The sequence below is a fragment of the Saccoglossus kowalevskii genome, chromosome 18 (assembly GCF_978046115.1).
Source record: "Saccoglossus kowalevskii chromosome 18, keSacKowa6.1, whole genome shotgun sequence".
Classification (NCBI taxonomy): Eukaryota; Metazoa; Hemichordata; class Enteropneusta; family Harrimaniidae; genus Saccoglossus; species Saccoglossus kowalevskii.
In genome coordinates this window covers 16,171,119-16,193,841 of record NC_140658.1, presented here as the reverse complement: position 1 = coordinate 16,193,841, position 22,723 = coordinate 16,171,119, and the positions used below count along the sequence as shown (strand labels likewise).

General features: G+C 34.7%; 2 protein-coding genes across 4 annotated transcripts; one reads left to right on the top strand and one right to left on the bottom strand.

The window, feature by feature from the left end:
* The first annotated feature begins 8,033 nt into the window (after window positions 1–8,033).
* Window positions 8,034–10,728, top strand: LOC100371002 (galactosylceramide sulfotransferase-like). The gene is made up of 2 exons (XM_002734350.2): window positions 8,034–8,128; window positions 9,633–10,728. Exons 1-2 carry the CDS (start codon window positions 8,034–8,036, stop codon window positions 10,726–10,728), a joined length of 1,191 nt encoding a protein of 396 aa, XP_002734396.2.
* Window positions 10,729–14,233: 3,505 nt separating this feature from the next.
* On the bottom strand, window positions 14,234–22,500 carry LOC100371153 (ADP-ribose glycohydrolase OARD1-like). Of its 3 annotated transcripts, none has more exons than XM_078008888.2 (5): window positions 22,386–22,500; window positions 20,537–20,702; window positions 19,126–19,279; window positions 18,369–18,427; window positions 14,234–16,258 (listed from the first exon to the last, which is right to left on the bottom strand). In XM_078008888.2, exons 2-5 carry the CDS (start codon window positions 20,684–20,686, stop codon window positions 16,043–16,045), a joined length of 579 nt encoding a protein of 192 aa, XP_077865014.1. In that variant the 5' UTR covers window positions 20,687–20,702; window positions 22,386–22,500; the 3' UTR covers window positions 14,234–16,042. The 3 variants fall into 3 exon arrangements, with proteins under 3 accessions (XP_077865014.1, XP_077865015.1, XP_002734397.1); XM_078008889.2 differs by having other exon boundaries at window positions 22,390–22,500; XM_002734351.4 differs by lacking the exon at window positions 22,386–22,500 and adding an exon at window positions 21,506–21,811.
* Window positions 22,501–22,723: the final 223 nt, after the last annotated feature.

Sequence of the window (22,723 nt, the reverse complement as noted above, 5' to 3'; positions counted from 1 at the left end):
CACTGTAAGCCTAGGTGTTTTAAAATATGACACATTTGTGTCCGTACTTTATTTATAATTAAACACGTTAAGTGTTTTTATTTTATACAACACTACTATTTTAAAATAAAATATTGTCACTGTTTTGTGATAAAACATTTGAAGTATCTGTAAGCTTGTATCCAATTTAAAACCACTTAACGTGTTTATAATCTGAATATAATTGCGAGAAGTGTATATTATGAAAACACTTGCAGCCTGTGTTTTTATTGCAACATTTGAGGGATGTTTTTGCACATAACACATTATGTAGTGTTTCCATTAGAAACACGTATTGAAAAGTGTTTCCATCAGGGACATGAATAAACATTTCTTATCATCACAACAATTTTAAAAAGTTATTTTACTAGACACACATTACAATACGTCGAAGAGTGTCTCAACCGAAGACATGTTTGATAAAGTGTTTACTAACACTACTCTTTGAAATGTGATTTCACTAGACGCACATTTTGAAAGAAGTTTCCATCATAAATATGTATTGAAAAAGAGTTCATCATCGCAACACTTTGAAAAGTGCTTTCTCGCAAAATATAAACTGAATATTGACAAGTACTTGTAACAGAGACACAATTTAAAATGTATTTACACCGATGGTAAAAAAAACTTATTAACATTATCATTTTTGAAGCGAAAAGATCAAGCACTTTGCACTATTGTACAGTAATCATGCATAGCATACGATGAAAAATAACATAATCTAAATTACCCAAATATAAACATTAATAAGGTAAATTCGAGTATAACATTAAAAAAACAGACATATATAGTTGTAAAAAACATTATCCATCGCATGAAGAAGATACTTGACCTGTGTACAACTGAAATTCAAAGCTTTCGTGAAACTGTAGATACAATGAACAATGACACTTCGAAACAGATGAGTAAAGAACTTAAACGAACAATAACATCTTTAAACTCTTTTCCACTGACATAAATAAAAGTGCCCAAACTCCTATGTGATATTGTTGTCTCGAATGCAGTCTCTCTGGGCACATCAAATCCCGGGAACAAAAATAGCGGAATATACAAAATCAGTAATTTCGTTTATTGCGATCCCATTCACACTCAATCCTGAAATCTGTAAAGTATAACACTATCAAAATCCAACGAGTTTAATTAGTTATCATTGTTGTTTCAGACAATGTGATATTTGAATCAGCCTGACATATGAGATGTAAAATATTATTATTGTTATAAACTAACGTGCATGTAATATGAAAACGAAAATATGACCACACACACACCATTAACACGAAATGAACTGCATTTTTCTATTAAACATTTCTATGATTTTATTTGGTAACTCATGGGGATGTCGGCAAAGACGTTATGCAGTATGAAATTCTCTGGTCCTGTAAATGTATGAACTTGCGTTTAATCAGTTATCTCGCACATAATTAAATGGAGGCCGCTGCAAATATCAATGCAGTACACAACTGCCGACGCTGGCTCTATCAATTACACTTTCCAGACGCTTCGTAACAGAGTAACAATATCATCATACCTCCAGATTTGTTTAGAAAAACTTCCAGTTTCCTTCTTTCCTCAAAAAAAATCTAGAAAGGCATCATTCGGTTCAAGTTGTTGTTGCTTCTTTAACAAATATGTCATCTGTCGCACACTCCCGATAGTATAATTCAATCATTGAATGAAAGTGCGCATTACACAAGTTACAAGTCAACATATAATAGTGTTCATCGTGAACACCGTCGTTTACGAAACGTATATTATCAAAAAGTTTGCAAAGAAGTAGTAAACTAAATAATTGTTCAATATTTGTTTTCATATAGTATTTATTGTATTAATGACATTTCTAAATAACAGTTAAATGGTTATGTATTATTAGAGACTTAGAGGAGCTTGTTTAAATTTGTGTATTTTAGGAGGTGCTTTAAAATAAAACAGTTTTGTTACTCATATGAACTTGTAAACATGTCGTGTACATAAACACTTATGAAACATGCAGAGTTGTGTGTTTTACCTTGAAACATTACATGTGTGTTTGTTTTAGGAAGGGTTTCATAAAAAACTATTTGTAAGAAAAGTGTTATAGTTACTCTTATGAACATAAATGTGCCTTATACAATAACACTTTGCGAAACATTTATAGTCTGGTGTTTTGGGTTGAAACATCGTTGGAAATTTTGTTTTTTGGAGTGTTTCAAATTGAACAGATGTCAAGAATTGTTTTTTAAAACACATGTGAGAATGCTCAGATGTGATTGAAACTACAACTACCGTTCACCAAATCCGTTAGGCCACGAGGTACTTAATTCACCACGTGTCTCGATTTCTAGTTGTACTTAGGTTGGTAAGACCAAACAGGTTGGTAAGACCATAAAAGCATACATACAATTAACTCTTCCGCAACCTGGTGCTTGACATAATATGTAAATAAATATCCGAACACATGCATACTAATCAATAGTCGACGCAAAGGCAGCCTGTACCAGTCTTGTTCTTGACTAAGATATCAAGTCTGTATTAAAATATGGTCGCTTTGTATTGAATACTGTACTGGCTTTTAGGCCAGGAAAAAAATTCTCTATTTCTCGTTTTATGGAAATTTTAAAATGAGGCGGTGAGGCGATTATTTCAACACTGAGCTAAAATGGGGGGAATTTGAGACAAGTGCTAGTACAAGAGAATTTTGGAATGCTTTAGAAAAAAAACAACGTTCGAGGCGCATATTTTAAAATGATGCGCGCGGAAAGGAGAAACATAGATATTTTTTTTCTCATCCTTAGCGAGCGAACTGATTCGCTAATTCAAGGTGTCGCTAAAGACTTTATTATAAATTCAAAATGACCAAGGCTTGTGGATTTGTATACAGTAATCCGGAACATACAAATCCGGGGCGCTTCCTTATTACATTGATAGTTTTTCTTTATGGAGGTGATAACTGCGCATTTGTTTTGGCGCGCGACAGACAAGTATTGTGAAAACAGGAAATCAACAATGACAAGAGAGATTCGCAAAATCAACATTTCGCTATTACGTCATTTTACCACAATTCACTAAAATTGCATATCGCTTTTTCAACATGTTTTACAGTACTATATAACAGCATTTAGTCCATATCACCAATACATTAATAGTCACTGCATATCATACACGCTTCAAAGTAATTATTATATATTGCGATAGTCCAACTCTACAACGCGTTAGTTTTTAAACCAACTGTCAACGCTATCTTGAAATCATTATGTGGGTAATAAATCAGCAAATCAGCGACTATGTCAGGGAAGTTTGAAAAAAAAATGGTACTTCAGAATGAGTTGTGGAATTTTGAACATGATCGGAAGAATGTAGCGACAAAACTGTTCTCAGTTGTGGTTTATAAACGGGAAAACCTGTTACCCATAATTATATTATTACAAGAACAGATGTTGCGTGTGTAGTCTTTGTCCGTTTTATATGTTATTCTAATCCGACCAGAGAAAAAAATATAAAGATTTTGAGAACAAATGTTATAACTGTTAATTATTATAAATGAAAAAAAAACAACAGTTAATTAAATCGTCATTATTTTCGTTATTTATCGTCTTTACATACAATAATCACGATCACATTGGTATGTATGCATAATATTAAATGTCTGTTTGTTAATAACAGCTTCCTGATTTTGAAGCTTATTGCACTGCATACAAACCATAATCCATATTGAAAAGACCCAAGGATGTACGTTCGGTTGTTTTGTTATCGTGGATTGTATACTTCTTTATATGTATCAGATGTTCAATCTATCGGACTATTGCGTAAGATGCAACATGTGTGCTTGGGTTGTTAAATGCGGAATATATTCATAGACTCTAGATAATATTCTAAATATTTTAGTCACGTCGTTACATGGTTCACTGAGTCTGAAGATAGCAGCATTAGAGGTAATTTGTAATATCTATAATTGACACAACATTTCAATATAATTTCGTAGGTCATCAGTATATGCAGATGCTTTTGGTGACAGCAAGCATCAAGGTTTCGGAAATACTCAACATATTAATTCCCACAAACATTATGGCTTGGCATCTCATCATCATCATCGATCGACTTACACCGAGTAGAGACTTGATTGACATAATTGACATTATTTAAGGTACTTAAAATCAAATCTCACTATTTTGGCGACATAATGTCTTTGGGTATTATTATTCGAAACTTTTGTCTTTGTCTCAACCCGCACTTTTCTCTCTGACATTACTGCACTTGTGACGTTCTCGCGTACTTTATAGACCGTGTCCTACATGGTCCGTTTATAAGTTGTCAGTGAAATTCAAGATGGCGATAACGTCAGTGTTAAGTATGGATGAAATTCATACATTTCTGTCATTATTATTGCGAGGCATGAATACGAACAACCCTATTTAACATCAAACATAATTATTTTTTTCCGGTTCATGGCATGAACAGAAAAGAATGATACTTAATATATATATATATATATTCGTAACACTATTTTAATCAGTCTGAGATCTAATAATAATACAAAAGTGGCTTTTAATGTAATTCACCATAACTTGATGAGTTCACATGTATCTCTAATATAACCATACATGATATAGCTACTTTCTATGTTTTAGCATATTTTAATAGGATTCCATCAATGAACACTTCTACTATGTTCTAATACTATTAATATAACACATAACGATTACAAAATATGAAAATCAAATAATTATATTAATAATAAAATAGTAATAATTCATTGTCAGTTGAAAATTATCAGTTGTAAGAAATTGTAAGAAGTATGTCTGTGATCGTACACTGGAATGTAGTTGTATCACCTGCATGGGGCAAGGTCACATAAAGGTCTTCCTCTTCATAAACAATTTCTAGAACAGTGTTGTTTATATTTGTCCAAGAAGCACAAGTCGAACCCTGCGATGATGACGATATCCATCCTAATTCAAATGGATGCGGAATAACTGGGATGGCTTCGCCACGATGCAAATCTCGAGTACGTGTTATTTGTACGTATCATTTGTAGGGGTATTGATTTGATGTCTGGGTTTCTCACATATAAATTGTACTTAAATTCATTCAACTTACACTGATTTTAGAAAAAACAGTTGATACTCTTATAGTGTCGTAAACTAGCTCTCTTCGAACATTATTCTACCGTTCCAGCTATATATACTCGGCTTTTCTGCTACACCAGTGGATGCCTCTATAAAACAACAATTCCCTCAACAAAGAAGAAGCTATTGATATAGCAACCACTTAGTTGTTGAGCGAGTGGGTTGACAGTGTCGTGGAAATATAGTATTTATTTTTGATAAACAATCATCTTAAATCTTCATCAGCTAGCATTCCAAAGAGATATACAGCTATCTGTGTGATATCAGTATCCGATGATCGAATGACAGTTGGCCACATCCTTTGTAAACACAGACAGCTGTATAAAGTGCGTAACAACACAAAAGTCTGCTTCGTTATGTGTGCTTGCAAGGAACCAATGGTCAATATATTAGTGTTAGGCATGTCACTGTTTTGGTCTTGATATTGTAAAGTAGTGACATTTTTTCTGTTCTCAAAGCCTCCAGCAAGAGTAAGTTTGACACCAGCGGGTAGGATGTCAGAGCTGTCTGACCAGGAATTGATGAATAGTCTGTCACAAGCTTGCTCTGTTGTTTGTTTACAAAATCATCCCGGTGTTTTACAGTCTTTCTAAAATTTACTTGAAATTCTCGTTTCTCGTTCACTTGAATTTTACAGATACAGGATTTTCATTGGAGTATTGTACATTATGAAGTCCATCATATTTGTCTGGTACTTGATGCATGTCATCACAGTAAAAGTCGCCTAGCATAACTCTAACTTCATTGTTAAACGATTCATATTTTCTGACAAGTCCCATAACATCAACAATAACACCAGTTTTGCAGTTACAATCAGATATAATGATTTGCCATTCTTGGAAATAAATAATCTTCTTTAATATACTCTGCAGAGCTGACGTATTGTCACTGCAAATTAAAGCCTCACTATTTGATCTATCTCAACCGGAGCAGGAAGGTAGTTGTACAATTCACGGTGAAACGTATCGTTTAGTTGAACTTCACCAATGCTTCCTTCCCTTTCCAGGAGAACTCTTTTAAGTACAGACGATTCTTCAGTGTTTTTGAACTGTTTCAGTGTAGGGCTCTTCATTCCCTTTTCAGCCCATCAAATGTGTGTGTACATACATTCAGCGTAGGTAAAAATTTCTAGAGCATTTCGACCAGAATGTTTATGCACCAATAAAATCTTATACTATTCATCCATCTGTTATGTTCAGCATATATTCCTTGTTTTTGTGTTAGTGAAAGAATGTATCCTTTCACCTTCACTGAATGTTCGTATTATCCTCTTTCTTGATTCAAGTTATGTTTTTTGCTGTATATTGTGTATCCTGATATCACTGATTAGCACAAACTGATCCAAGGACATTGGAAAAGAGGCGACGCTGCTGCAAAAAGTAGTTAGAAACTGCATCACAGTTCTATAGCGCCATATTTGTCCAAATATTATTAAACTTTCGTGTAGATCTCTTTACTGCGATATATCCACCTCATATTCAGATTGTACATAGGCGCATTATCTGGAATTATAATGCCGTGCTTTGCTGTATCCTGAAATGGCGCGTTCTGATTGGTCAGACAATACCATGTGAAGGCGGTATATCACGCGATATACGGCAGATCAGTTGATCGGATCATAACATAAAGCAGGCGACAATAGTCTAAACCTGCGTCACTTTCGGACGATACCACAATATGGGGGAAGGAAAGTATGCTAAAGCAAAGTTTGATCTCAAGTTTAATTAATACTGATGACTTGAGTGAGCCAGAGCCTCAGAAGACGATTAATAATTAATTGAAAGAACATTTTTAAGGCTGTCACCCAACCTTGTATATATAATAAATTTCGCTTTTCTTTAAATCCTATTTAAAAAGAATAGAGCTGTAATTCAGACATTTTGTTTTGCAAGCCAATATAATCTTGTACCAAAATCGACACTTTTACAGGGTTATCAAATTTTACATCATCAATATTTCCAATCATTAGTGATATAGAAATCAGGCTTCTCTAATCAATGCACTGTTCAACACAGACACAAATGCCCTTTGGACTTATAGATGTAAATAGTAGCGAATTTGGGAATGTAAAATATGTTCTTTGTGATAACATTCGCCCAACAATTTTGTACCAAATGACAGCCAAAATGCTATGTCTCCTGTGTTACCTAATCAATAGACAGATTATCAAATATTAAAACGTCCACAGGTTGCTGTCAAAACTAGTCATATGTGAGTCTGGGTTTTGTTGAAAATGTCAGCATTGTTAACATATACTGACTCACCCGCGCGCACTGAATTGCATTTTCTTTCAACTCAGATTCCGTGTAACAAAGAAAAGGTTTGTTGACATGAATTTCCAGTCCTTTTCCGCAGCGTTCCATTTTTGCTATGGCACTCTTCATGACAACTCTTTCGAATATTGTATTATATAGCTTCTTTGCTCTCTTTTATCATCCACTTTCCATTCTAGTTAAATCATCAAGCAAGCCGTCATTCCCACGAACCCACCCAATGCAACACAGTTTGTGTTCCTTCGAATCAAATAGAACGCACTCTAATTATTTCCCCAACATATAAGTTTTCTGTATAAACACATTTCAACAAATTCTGCACATTTTGTTGATCATATCGCAGTCTCTAGTGATGACACACTTCTGTGGAGTCAAACTTACGTGTATGGATGGAATCAATGTCGCATGTCGTTCCTATTACCAGATCTCTCAAAATCGTAATCTTCGGTGACAGGTAACTAAAAATCAAAGTGATATCGATGCTTGGATTGGTCTTTGGGTCATTCATTTGCGTCATAAAGTCGCCACGCCACTAGAGGTGCATTAAGGATGTCTATTATATACTGTTATATTACATTATATATTAGACCTAACACTTCATAGTATATTCTGTATCATTTGTCGACAGAACGCATTCGTGATGGAGAGGTTTCTGAAGTTATTGATCCTGATTCAATTGGCACTTTGTCCACTGTTGGTGTATAGAGGAATGAACTACAAGAAGTCGATTCCAGAGTAAGTTATACATTAAATACATTGTCCAAATTTATCAGCAGAGAAGCCGAGATGGTAGATGGTATTGCCTTTTTTAGTATGAGTCCGCAGAACCTAAGATAATAAGAGTCAGAAATAAATTATAGAAATTCAGAAATAATATATATTCATTATACGAAAACGATTCATTATGACGACTTGATTTTGATACCACTCTTTGTCCCTAGCCTGTTCTCTGCATAGTGTTTATTTCTGGTAAAGGGCAGTTTTTTGTCTTGTCAGCATTCATTGCCAGCATCTATGAAGAAAGTACTTTTTCTTTGTTCTCTGGCTTCGAATCAACATTTTCCAAATCAGCAAACGGTGTGGACGCTATGGGTGCATTGTTACACTACTTAATGAACTGAGCAGTTGATTTTTGATGGAATACAATATGTAGTTCACTATGATACATACATATACCAGGTGTAATATCTACAGGTTTATGACCCATTGTCTATAACAGGAATTACGTAACACGCATATTCTGTGACACACTGCCTGTAATTAAAAAAAATAAACAGTTCTCAAACAGTACTCTCAATTGGCCAATATTGTTACTTAATAGTGTTCTGTACCTTGGATAGGTGCGCAACCCGAACCCTTACCACAGAGCTCATCCCGAAATTTACTAATTTGCATTTTGCTAGCTCAGCAATAATTTAGTCAGAATAACTACTGTGTAAGATGTTAATCTGGCTTCTCAGACGTTCTGTGTCTTGCGTCCAAGAGTTTAAGCTTAGTCAACAGTTTTCGAGCTTACATATTACTTGTATATATCGTTTACTTCAAGATGGAAACAATTCAGATGATTTGCACGTGAGATTACCGCATTGTTAGTCGATTATTAGATTTTGAAATTTAGCTTGGATGGCAGTTGTTTAACTACAAACACAATGTTTATGCCGGAGATAAAAACTACAACGCCATCAACGAGCACCAATGCGACGATGATAGACATTTTTCAATCATCGTTTTCCTACATCGATGATTCGGTAGTTAAATCACGACCTTTCCGTTATTTTATTATATTATTCGGTAATTATCTGAGAGAATCACGATTAGATTTCTAGGACCCTATCCTGTTATTCCTAGTCTATTGGACATTCAGACCGAGATTATTTTTATGATGACATATATTTACTTGGGGCATAGGGTGCAACGTCTTCATCAACTTTAAAATATAATTTGTCCTTGTTGTAGGAGACTGAAATCGGTCTCTCAGTGTCTTTCGATCAACCATGAAGCAGACACACTATTGAGTTAAGATCGTGGCTTTATTCATTTCTGTAAAAGGGATACCATTTTAAAACAAAACATTCACAAGCATGGACAAATTTTATATATATTCGTATTATACATTGTACTTAAAGTGTAAAACCGAATGATATTTATGGTTCATTAACACTATATTTTATTCTGTCTCCCATTCATTCTACACATTAAACGTTTCACACGTGAATTTGCATTTTATTTCTTTTTTTAGATTAACCAATGAACAAGTCTATTCAAATGAAGGCGATTTGATTTCATTAAATAATCAAGATTATAAAGACTCATTCGAAGAAATGATCAACTACTATCAAACAAATATCAAACCGACTCACCGACGACGTGTATTCTCCAGAAAACCAAACACTTGTGAACCTTACAAATACTTCATATTTCGTAAAACTTCCAAAACAGGTAGTAGCACTGTATCATCGATATTCTTCAGATATGGCTTGTACAATGACCTCAAAGTTGCGCTTCCAAATCCCATGAGCAGCATGATGATAGGCATTGCAAATTCCACAGTGCGAGTTCACCGTACTTGCAATGATCCATCGACTGAATTCAATTTTATGGCGAATCATATATTTCGGTACGACTACAACGTGCTTAAGAACTTTATACCAAGAGCTAAGTTCATAACCATTATCCGTTCACCAATTGATTCATTCGAGTCTAAATTTTATTTCATGAACTATGATAAAAGGTATAAGTTGGATAACCAATCTAATCCACTTGAAACATTTCTATTGGATAACACTTATCAGGAATATTTAGATAGCGTGTTAGTATCTCGAGTGTCAACCTGGTTTAATGTAACGAATGGTGTTAGATTGTTGGAAATGGAAAAAGAATTTGATTTGGTGATGATCACAGAATATATGGACGAATCTCTAGTTCTATTGAAAAAGATGATGTGTTGGACATTTGACGATATAATATATCGTTCACAAAAAGTATCCGAGATACAACGACCACCCATGACGAAAGAAATGGGGCAAGTAATTGGGGAGAGATTGTCTCTCGATACGCGAGTATACGAACATTTCAACCAGTCACTGTGGCGTAAAATACAGAATTATGATGGTGATTTTTATACAGATTTATCAATATTTCGTATGAAACTATCTGAGAGTGCAGAAAAATGTAGAACTATGAAAAACAACAATGAATATTGCCAGTTGCTTGAAGATGACGTTTCTACACTCCAAAGGAAGATTGCATTCAAACAACATAAAGACTTATGCGATAAGAATCTCACAAATAAAGAGTGGCATTCCCGACAACCACTAAAACAACTGATTAAATAAAGCGGAGGGGTCGTCCCAAGCGACGGTAACAACACACGCTAAAAACGCAAAGGCTCATGGGTAGACGCTTGTTTGTAAACAATGACACTCACGCTATGGCCATCTGACGCATGCGCAGGTGATTTAAATACTAAAAAGTGACACGTAAAACCGTGTAAGTGCTGTTGTTACTGCATCTGATAAATGAAGCATGCGCAAGAAATTACTATACGTTTTCATAACGTAAATTAGTATTTGTTTGTGTGAATTAAATCATATTTACACTTCTAAACGTATACATATTCATACTGTGGGTAAAAAGTAAAAGTAAAATATTATAGATTTGCTAATGATTATTACCAATAAGACAAAAACATATTTTATTTGGCATATACGTTTGTTATCGCAGTGTCGCAACACAACTAAAATTCGCCACATTCACACAAGAAACACAATGCGTTGATCTTATTTAAATATTTACGTTCAATATTGCTGGCCAACTATTTTCACTTTGTAAATTACATTGAGCTAACTCACTTTACTGTCTTGTACAATAATTAAGTCATGTTCATCTAATTAGTATGGATAATACATTAAATGTAACAAGAAAAAAATCTGTATCGACTGGAAAAAGTATAAACTCAATTCACACCCAAATACAAATGCCCCGTTTGTTTGTATTATAAACCTCTGGTCACCAGCGTGCTTATAATCTAATGTCTTGATTAGAAACTCATTCAACAATGTTGCCATTATCCAAGCTTAAAGCGGGAGGGTCGTCACCTGCGCACGCGCGGGAATTGAGTCCCAACCGACGATAACAACACACGCTAAAACGCAAAGGCTCATGGGTAGACGCTTGTTTGTAAACAATGACACACTATGGCTATCTGACGCATGTGCAGGTGACGACTACCCCGCTGTAATCCATTGCTGAACCGCTACTGTCGTAAGTGTATGTGTACAGAGCGCTGAATCGTATGAAAAAAGACCCCCTTTTAACTGAATGTGTTTCAATGGCACGTATTTGTTTTTGTAATTTTTTTCAAATGCACGTCACCGCGACTTTCCTACAAATCTCCTTATGCATGTTCATTATTATTCTCTGTGAGTAGTACATGTGTATTTTATAATATATCTCTAGGAATTAATATGTGCATAAATTGGTCACATGACCAGCTAATATGTTATTCAAATTCATTCATTGATGTATGACATACCGAAAACAGTAACGACGTCTGATTGAACTGCAACTCCGTGTGGAGGCATCTGAATGGTAGATTGGAACAACGCCCGCTGTGCATGTCATTGTGTGAAACTGTGTGGTGACTCCCGGACCGGAGTGGGCGTGTTTCGTGTGCAGGCGAATTGTCAATGCCTGCTTGTCTGCATGTGACTGTGAAGGTATTTAAAATTCAGGGATGGGGTTTATTGTAATGAATTGTTTTGTGAGAATTCTTCATAATTTAAAACGCGGTGGTCGTCGCGCAGCACGTGTTCAAATTCGAATTTCATGTAAATAAAAAATGTATTTTACACGCGTTGTATACGTCGCTATGAGTCCCATATCGAACAGGACGCGGCGCGACGACTGCCGCCTTTTAAGGTTCAATTATATACTTATATTACGTTGCTATCTGGAATAGTTGTTATTTTGTTTGTTCATTAATGTAAACGTGTTCATTGCATCTGTGTAAGAACTGGTCTATATACTAATCTCTGATAACACTCTGTTGTACAATGTGTGTCATTCTCATTATATTATATATGCGTGCTTAGTTATGCAGTAGCCAGAACACACACTTAGGGTTAATAAAGCGGGAGGGTCGTCACCTGCGCACGCGCGGGAATTGAGTTCCAAGCAAGTTAACAACACAGGCTAAGAACACAAAAGCTCATGGGTAGACGCTTGTTTGTAAACAATGACACGCTATGGCCAACTGTCGCATGCGAAGGTGACGACCCCCCCCCCACCCGCTTTAATGTACCTGCTGATCTGCACTGGCTCGGAAGATGAATTCTGATTGGCTAAAAAAACAAAAGACTTGTGGCGTTGAATGCACGTTCATTCTCAGTAATGTTATGCAAATTAGAAATTCAAACTAGCTAATCATTTACCTTCCGAGCCAGTGCAGATTAGCCCTAATGTACTGGCAGCTTTAGTAGTTGGAACCGTTTGACATATATAAATGCATATAATTATTTAGGTCACATGATCAGCTGAATGTTTATATCAAAATATCTTCATCCATGTGCACAATAGTAAATTACCAGCTTCTAATTTAGTAAATGTGCCTGTGTTATAAATCTCTTAATGCAATATGTGCATAATTAATGAGGTCACAAGTTCAGCTTATTCAACTTCTACATCTATTACCAGTTAGTATTAAATGCAAATGTACAATGGGTTGCTAATAATCATATATGAACAGTTAATGACGTCACATGACCAGCTAATATTGTATCCAAATTGTGATATCTATGTAGTACATAATATACAGCCAGTAGAATTGTAATTAATGTCAAAGATTTAGATAAGTTCATACAAAACACAGTAACTTACATCATTCAAAAGGGTATAGCAAACGGAATACGGATATTTATCATTGGAGTAACTACCAAATGTCAACATGCCTATCAATAGATATAGTTGTTGGTTTCTTACTTACTCCAATAAGTGTATTGGAAAATTCAACAGTTAGTAACAATAATGTGAATACTGAAATATATAAGCTGAGTAGAATGAGCTATGTTTGAGGTGTTTTATCACAAATTTGTAGGAGGTACATTTGGCGTTAAGCTATCCAAAAAACAGTTTTTTGGCTGTTGCTATGGCAATGGTGGGCCAACATTTTTTTTTTCAGATTTTTCCAAATAACTAGGGGGAAGGTGCGACTTACCTGCCAAGTTTGAGCACAATTGGCCAAGCCAAAAAAACATCACAGAAGAAATAATATGTAACACACACAAACCCACAAAAGTGATTTTAAGGGCAATCCTAGCAGAGCGGATCGCCACCAAACGACATCAAATAAAGTGACAATGTAGCAAGTATAAATACAAACTGCACCATTTATGGTGACATGACAAAATCAAACTGTTTTCTGTTGGAACATTCGCTAAATAAGATTCCTATTAATTTTTCATAATTTTGAAGATAATTCCAATGTGCAACATTATAACTATGTCACCTTTTTATTAAATATATATATATACATGTATATATATATATATATATATATTATTTTTTGTTTAAGTATGCGTGATAATTGGTATAGGCAAGTCAAAAACAGCCACCAGGCGGACATTTCGAATCTGTAAAAAAATGATATGCATCAAAGTACTTAGCTTCAATAAAATCGATTGAGATTGACACCTAGAAAGGGAATGAATTTGCATTTTAGAACTAATCTGTTAAAAAAAATGACATGTAGAAAGGACACTTGATGTTCAGTGTAAGCACTAGGTTTCAACAAAATTCAATTCATACAGTATTACTCAAATTAAGACACATTTTAACACCAAATTTATTTATATAGTCAGTATTTATAGGATTATATGCCCTGTCAACAGAGTTCATTTACAGAATCGGAAATGCAGAACAAAACATCCCGAGCCTACACAAATAGATTTTTTATGTGCACCGAGGTCAGGGACATTACACAGAGTCGACAGTTTAACATCCCCTCTGAAAGCACAGCATTCTCTAAAATACAAAAGCCACAACCTGGTAATTAAGCAGAATATACTTATCCTGCATTTCTGAGTATTCAGTCAACAGTGGGAGTCACCCCCATAATCTCCCTGACGATGGACGGACACAGGTCCATAATGGACACCATTCAGCCATTTTGAATTGCATTACAAAACAAAAGTATGTGCAAATGTGACGTTATGTACGTATGAATTACTGGTAGTTTTTATATGGTCGGTAAAGACATGTCTAACACACAGACACAGACAGACAGACAGACAGACAGACAGACAGACACACAAACAGACAGACACACAAACAGACAGACACACAAACAGATAGACAAACAGACAGACAGATAGACAGACAGACAGACTGATGATTCTACAAGTGCCCATTTTAATAGTATTAAAAAAAGAAATAAAAAAAAAAAATATCAAAAATACCATAATCACAATGTCTGAATATACGGTAATCTTGTTTACTTGACATTATCAAACACAATAGCAGAATATTGGTGCACCATGAAAGATTTCTAAAGCAATATAGTGAATTTCACAAACACATGAAATATTTATAAATATTTTATGAATTACATATGATGGTCAAAAACTTGACAAAAAAAAATTACAAATGCATACATATGTATTGTAAGAGTTCTCAGTATGAGATGGATTGTATCACCAGGAAGTACAAATGCATATACTGTGGAATACTTTATTTTCGCTTGAAATTAATGTTAGCTATTTTCGCTGAAGGAATGATTCAGTGAAAATAAAATCTAGCGAATATACCTTTTTCTTATGTTTTACATTCAATTTGTCAAAAATCACTGAAAATAAATTCCATACAAAACACAAAAAAAGTCTATTCAACGAAAATTAACTTCAGCTGAAATAATGTATTTTACAGTATATAAATATATATAATATGCATACAGTAGTCACATGGTCATGTACTTGTATGCTACACTCAGTGAAAGACATTTGAGACATAGTAGAAAAAAAGACCAATTCTTTAAGTAGATGCAAGATAAATTAAAGATGACATGTCACGTTCATCATTCTTTTACTTTTATGGATTCATACCATCAGAATACCAAAAACCCAAATAACTTTGGGGTCACTGGATTATTTTTCGAGATACAAGAGTCCAAAATGTCATGTATAATGGTCAAAATAACATTTTCACATTGGTTATATACACAATTTTGCTCGATGACTTAGGAGTAAAAAGTTGTTTATTATTATTTTTGACATGAAACCTAATATTGATAAATATTTCAAAAATTGATGTAAAATTTAGTGAGTTTCCAGTGTGATAATAGTTTTCCATTATATACAATGGGAAGTTATCTCCCATAATGCATTGCATATAAGTGCAGTAACATGCTCAGTAGTGCACCTGCCTTAACCTTTTTAACCACCAGACTTTCTCGCACAAACCTTTTTGCACTTTTCTTCTAAAAAAATTCAATATTTTTGGAAACGAACCCTAATTTTGCAGCCAACAGACTAAATTTGAGTTAATTTTCAGTTTTTACTCAAAAAATTTTGCAAATTTGTGATGAAACGAGGGAACTGGTGGTGAAAATGTCAATCATATCATCGCAGCAGAAACTAAATATAAACGGTTTCATTACTAAAATGAATAAACTGAGATTGTTATATCAGTATCTTTAAACAAATCACGTAGCATTTGAGATACGCGCTTCCACTCCAATCCATCTAATCCACACCCTATCCGTGGCATGGAAAGTCCGCTCACATTGTGAGCTCTGCAGTGCTTTTTCATAACTTCTAAGCTGGACTCTAAAGACTTGTAAGTCGGTCTTTTAGAGTAAATTTCTTTTGTAACCTAGAGATATGGAAAGAAGTAGAAATAAAATTATACCCAATGCCATAATCTTATGAAAGGAAATTACAATTTAAAACTAATGAAAATTAAAAAAAATTACAGAGTGCCAAAACTTATTTCAGGAAAACACGCTATCCTACCTAACCTTAAACCACCAGACTTTCACGCCCAAATTTTCCTGCACTTTTTATAAGTCAAATAGCAAAATTTGGTTCAACTTTCAGTTTTTCCTCAAAAAAATTGGTTATTTCTGTCCCAATATTCCAAAGGAAATAAACTCCAACATATTTTGTGAATTTGTCATGAAACGAGGGAACTGGTGGTGAAAAGGTTAATATGTGGTTCCCAATGTTCAAGATCATTTCTTTAATGAAATGGTTTTTAACATAAAAGCCAAATTATTATTATGGTTGTCTGGTTGGGACATTACATTATAATATTTATTACCCAGTGTAATGCAATATGAGAGTGATGAATGTGCAATTGTTAATGACACAGTCCACGTCTAAAATTTTGTGATCTGACATATCAATTTGATGCTGATGAAGTCATTGAGATTAGATTGAAACCATTATTAGGAGATGAATTTGTAAAAAATTATGATTTAGTTCTTTAACACGAGAATTGAACATTGGGCAGTCATATTAAATCAAATTACAAAAATAATGTCCATGTTGATGTATCTATTGCTATACTGTCTTTGTACAAAATTTAAACAGAAATGTTGATTGCATTCATGGGAAAGTAGGCATGACATGCAACTATAACCCAATATGTATGATTATCATACCAGCTTTGATCCAAATTGGTCTAGTCATCTCTGAGAAGCAGCTCCAGACATGTAAAAATGACGATTTAGCGCTTTTACATGAAAATTGGGCGTCGGCCAGCCATATTGAATTGAATCACAAAAATCAAGTTGGTGCAGATGTATCTCTTGGTATACTATCTTTGTACAAAATTTAAACAGAAACAATCGTTGCATTCAAGATAAAGTAGCATGGGTACCATGAAAAACAAGATGACCGCCAGTCGGCCATATTTGTTCAAATCACGAACATGACGTGCACCTACAACCCAATATGTATAATCATCATACCAACTTTGATCCAAATCAGCCCAGTCATCCCCAAGAAACTAGTGCGGACACGTTTAGGTATCAGAAATAGCAAATTTTACATCGAAAATGGCTCCGATTATAAAGTAACTTAACGTGTATATGTAAGACATTATGTATTGTCTTCATGTAAGTTTGAATGAAATCCATCAATGGGTGTCAGAGATATAGCTCCGGATGTACGGATGGATGGACGGACGAACAGACCCAAATTAATAGTCCCCGTTTTCGGACTTCATACGACGAGTCAATACATGCAAGCTGAAACTGTGAGTACTTCAGAAATAGACGCACTTAATTAATTATGATAATAATTTTGATCAAGGCGGGTTGCCTGTATTTTTTATTTATTTACTTACCATATATATTTTATTTTAGTTATAATATTTTTAATTACTTTTTGCTGATTTTCCATTATATTATCTACATCTTATGAGTTATTTTTATGGTAACTAGTCTTTCACAATTACCAACATTAAAAAAAACTACTATTATTAAATGATAAATAAGATCTATGAAAAGTAAATAACACATCACTAAAAAGCACAAGGGAAGAATTATATAGGTGTGGCTGTTCATCAAATTCAAGTTGGCAACTTGATGTCTGTTAAGGAAAACAGTGTATTTATGAGCAGGTGACAAAATGTAGCAAAATGCTACAGACCGGTGATTTATAAACAAGAGTTTATTTACTAGGACATTTTTTCTCTGCCCTCAAACTTAACTATGTCAGTACTATGATATTCATAATTCATAATTTTCTAAACAGTAAAATGTGCACACTCACTGAATCTTACACCAGAGATGTAAGATTATAGTTCTAGGTTCGGGGAGGGGGGGGGTGTTAGTAACCATTGGCCATATATGCAATATGCAAAATATCGGTTATAGCACACATGCGAAACAAAAGCCATTTTTGCGCATGAACCAAGATGGCAGCCAAACCATTGGTATTTAATAAATAAAAAAACGCAAACTGTTATATATACTCACCATATAATATACATATCTACCATCTCTTTCAAGTACTCCACATCCACCAGTTTTAATACCTGAAGTATAAAATCAAATGATATTACATAATATGAAGTTATCATGAGAATACCAGAAAGTATGAACAAAGGCAGTACAGTGATTGTATCAAATGATCTATAGTGGAGTATCGATGCGACTAGTACTGCCTGAGTTCATAATTTTCAGTATTCTCGTAATAACATTATTATTATACATTATAAAATATTACTGTATAGCCTAAAATGACAACAAAAAACGTTTTGCGCTATGCGAACATTTGCATGAATGACAGGATTCAATTTCCATCACACTATAACATGTCAGTGTCCAACATACACAACAAAAACTGTTTGACTGCGACGTCAATAACATGGAACACATCAATGTTGGTAATGTAGTTCATCCCCATATAAGGGAAAATTTGAATGTTTGTCACTATAGGTAGATGGTCATTATATAAAAGTGTTCACTATGGGCAGGGGGTTCTTGTATGAAGGTGGTTTTTCTATAAATAATCACCAGTGTGCCGTCAAACAGGACTGATTTTGTGGGAATCCACAAAATGGATTACCCAAAATCAGGTCATGTACGTTTTGATAGACCGGAAGTGTATTGACCCCAACGATTGCGCCGCTTATGGTGGGAATGGAATAAACTTATTCTTTACAAAGAACTTGGAAATCGTCAATTCTACAGATATTGACGTATTCTACAAATCTTGTAAAGAATTTCCTACCTTGTGAGATGAGCTCATCCACTCCGCCAAATCTCTTTTTAAATTCTTTCGCGATACCTTTCCCCATCTTGCAATCTTCACTGATACAATGGGCCAAAGCATCTGTTTGAGGACATTTGAATAAATCGCCTTTTACCTCAGAAAAAACAAATCCCTGTAAATAAAGATAGCAATTTTTATTTAGTTTTTAAAAAACTTATGAACCATCAATGTTTATTCATCGTCAGTTGGACCCAGAATAACAAATATAACATGCATCTATTTAAATACTATATGCAGCATCTTTTTTGGCCAGAATTGTAGAAAAAATTAAAGAAAGAATCTGTTTTCATGAAAAATAAAAAGGTGCCTGTGCATGTCATTTTAGAAAACAAGTTACCAGTAACCAGCAGTATCTTATTTTTCATTCATTTATTTATTCTTAACTATCATGAGAGACATGTATTGAATTGATTTTTGTAATTCTCACATGAAAAATTACTTAATTAGTGTTTAATTGCTTTTAGATGTGCATATGCTCAAAACTGATCCAAACACACTGTCCCTGAAGGCAACTTGAACAACATGTACTCTCAGATACAGAGAACCAAATTTCACACCACATTTCTCATCTTTATCACACAAAGGTAAGGGTTGATTTAAAGCAAGAGAGCTGTCACCTGCGCATGCGCCACATGGCCATAGCGTGTCATTGTTTACAAACAAGCATCTACCCATGAGCCTTTGCGTTTTTAGCATGTGTTGTTATGGTCGCTTGGGACTAAATTCCCTCGCATGCTCAGGTGACACCCTCCTGCTTTAATTGCACATGAATGTAATCAACGCTATTTGGTATGGCAAGTTTGCACTTTAAATGGTTTTTACTTAATCTTTTCACCACCAACTCCCTGTTATTATCACAAATTCACAAAATAGTGGTGTTTATAGCCTGCACTGTCCTTCAGAAGTTTGGGACAAAAATAGCCAAATTTTTTGAGGACAACATAAAAATTTGCTTCAGAACTGGTGAGATGGATTTTAGCAAAAACAAAAATGTGGTATTAATTTTTCATGTGATATGTTTAAAGTGACTTCTAATTTACTGCTAATACCAGTGTAGTTGAATTGGCTCTATTTCTGAGAATATATTATTTGATTTGAAAACCTACATAAATCACTCTTTAATTTTTTTTTTTATTTTGGGTAGTTGACTTATTGACTTCAAGTGTAGCACAACTTGATTAAAATCACAGATAAGAATATGCTCAAATTTACTTTTTTTTATATTTCACTTTTTGGTGTTTGACGTTGTGCGTTTTTGATAAATATTTCTTCAAGACTATCAAGATATATATACAAGACTGTATTTTGACCAAAGACATGTTATTTATGGAAGAACATGCACTACTAATAGTTTGCTCTGGACAGTTACCTTCTTCTTGGCTTTTTCAGGCTCTGCTCCTTTTTGACTTGTTTTTGAGGTAGCTGCTGCCATAGCGCCCTCAGAGTCTTCTTCATCACTCTCATTCCAAGGTTTGAATTTTTTGCTTTTCTTTGCACTGACAATATGTGACATTGACATTTTTGTCAATAAAATACTGTGGAAAATGATAAATAAATACTATTAATTTCATACATTAAACACATTTTTGAGAGATGGCAGGAAGACTGAGGCTGGTGTGAATATTCGTTCCACGGTCTCATCTGTAAATTTTATTTTTTTGATGAAAGACATTTGCATTTTTTGAATACAAATTTATACTGAAATTTTTAAAAAATATTAAAATATGACTTAAACCATGGCTCGGGTGTATAAAAGAAAAGATGGCGACCAGACTCCAGATTTCAGTATACAATTCACGCTCCGTGGTGATATAATATCTGGAGTGTTTTCAAAATTGTTATTTTCGACACAGTCACTCTATCCCGGCTGGATAGACTGTGGCACGGAGTACTTTATTTTTCTATCACGCAAATAATGAATATTCGTAGAAGACAATTTCAACATCAAGTTTACTATGACAAGATTCAAGCGCATTTCTAAATGTTGACAAGAAGGCACCGATATGTTTTAAATAATCCTTTTTTTCCTGGAAATTCAGAATGCTTGTGTGTATCCCTAACTGACCAGCCAAATCGAAATACACTCCTTAATGTTATCGAGGGACGCAGCCGCACCAACACCAATACCTAGATCGACTGAGATAACTTTGAACTTAGCTGAATGCTGAACATGTACTAAACAATCACAACTATGACAACATAAGATGCACAGACGCGGTCCCTTTCCACGATGAACTTCCGGAATAACTTCCGAGTGCCGTTCAAAGTACGACGCATGTTTGTTTTATTCGTAACCGTGTACGAAGTAATGGAAGTTCACCCAGCTTGTTATACTCACTTATTCTCGGATATGAATTCATCTGAAAACTATCTTTAGAAATGACAATCTTCTATTCCAGTACAACTTCGAGTCACCGAGTCGTTCAGCCGGTCTTAGTCGAGGATGCGCGGTAACCCCATGAGATGAGGTCATGTTAGGTCAGAGTCGGTCACATCGACTACCCATAATTCCCTCCCCAGACTGAATCGAGCTACGAAAGGTAGCAGCACAGTCAGCTGGCGCACACGTGATAATAAAATAAATACGATATTTACTATATGGGGCCGCCATCTGGAATGACGCATAAAACTAAATAAGAGACAAGTTGTGAAACTAAAAATTGGCATTCCAGCACAGCAGCCAATCAGCGACGGCCTAACGCATAGATGACAATTTCGGTTTCAAATACCCCGGCTTAGTGTTTTAGGTTCTTCGCGTAATTAGGTGTTCGTATGCAAGGGATTTTTCCACACAAAAACGACGAATTCGGCCGAATTTTGTTATCGGTTGGCTTAATATAACCCCAACGGACCGTATTTTTGTGAAAGATTGGTATTTTTGTCCTGATTTGTAAGAATCTGAAAAACGCGTTTCATAACTTGTCTCTTATTTAGTTTTATGCGTCATTCAAGATGGCGGCCCCCATATAGTAAATATCGCATCTATTTTATTATCACGTGTGTGCCAGCTGACTGTGGGTAGCAGGGCTCATACCACTAATTGAATTTCCATAGACGACAATGTTAACATATGACGAGATTGCTATATGAAAATGACGAAGAAAGTTGAAAATATGGCTCAAAAATGGGAAATCAACATGCCAGTAATCAACCATATGAAAAAAACTAACATGTTGGCCAGCTCAAACTCTTGCAAATCTCAGGTAAACAAGACACACCTACTGTATTTGGATTGCACCAAGAGAAATCACTGGAAAAACACCAAGATTAGAACATCCATTAACACACAGAATAAACCCACAGGTACACAGCCGCTAAGTAGTAAACAAAAGACCACATGTTGGTCTCACCTCTGACCCAGGTGATTACGCCCTCAAACAGGGAGCACCTGAGAAAAATAATATTTAAAAAATTTCATTGGTTCTTGCTGGGCATTTAAATTGAGACCTAGCAGGTACATATAAACGTAGAACCGGAAGCGGCACTTGAATTGGAACTCGGTAAGCATCATGAAGCTGCAAAACAAACAACGCGTATTAAATTATTAACGCATTAT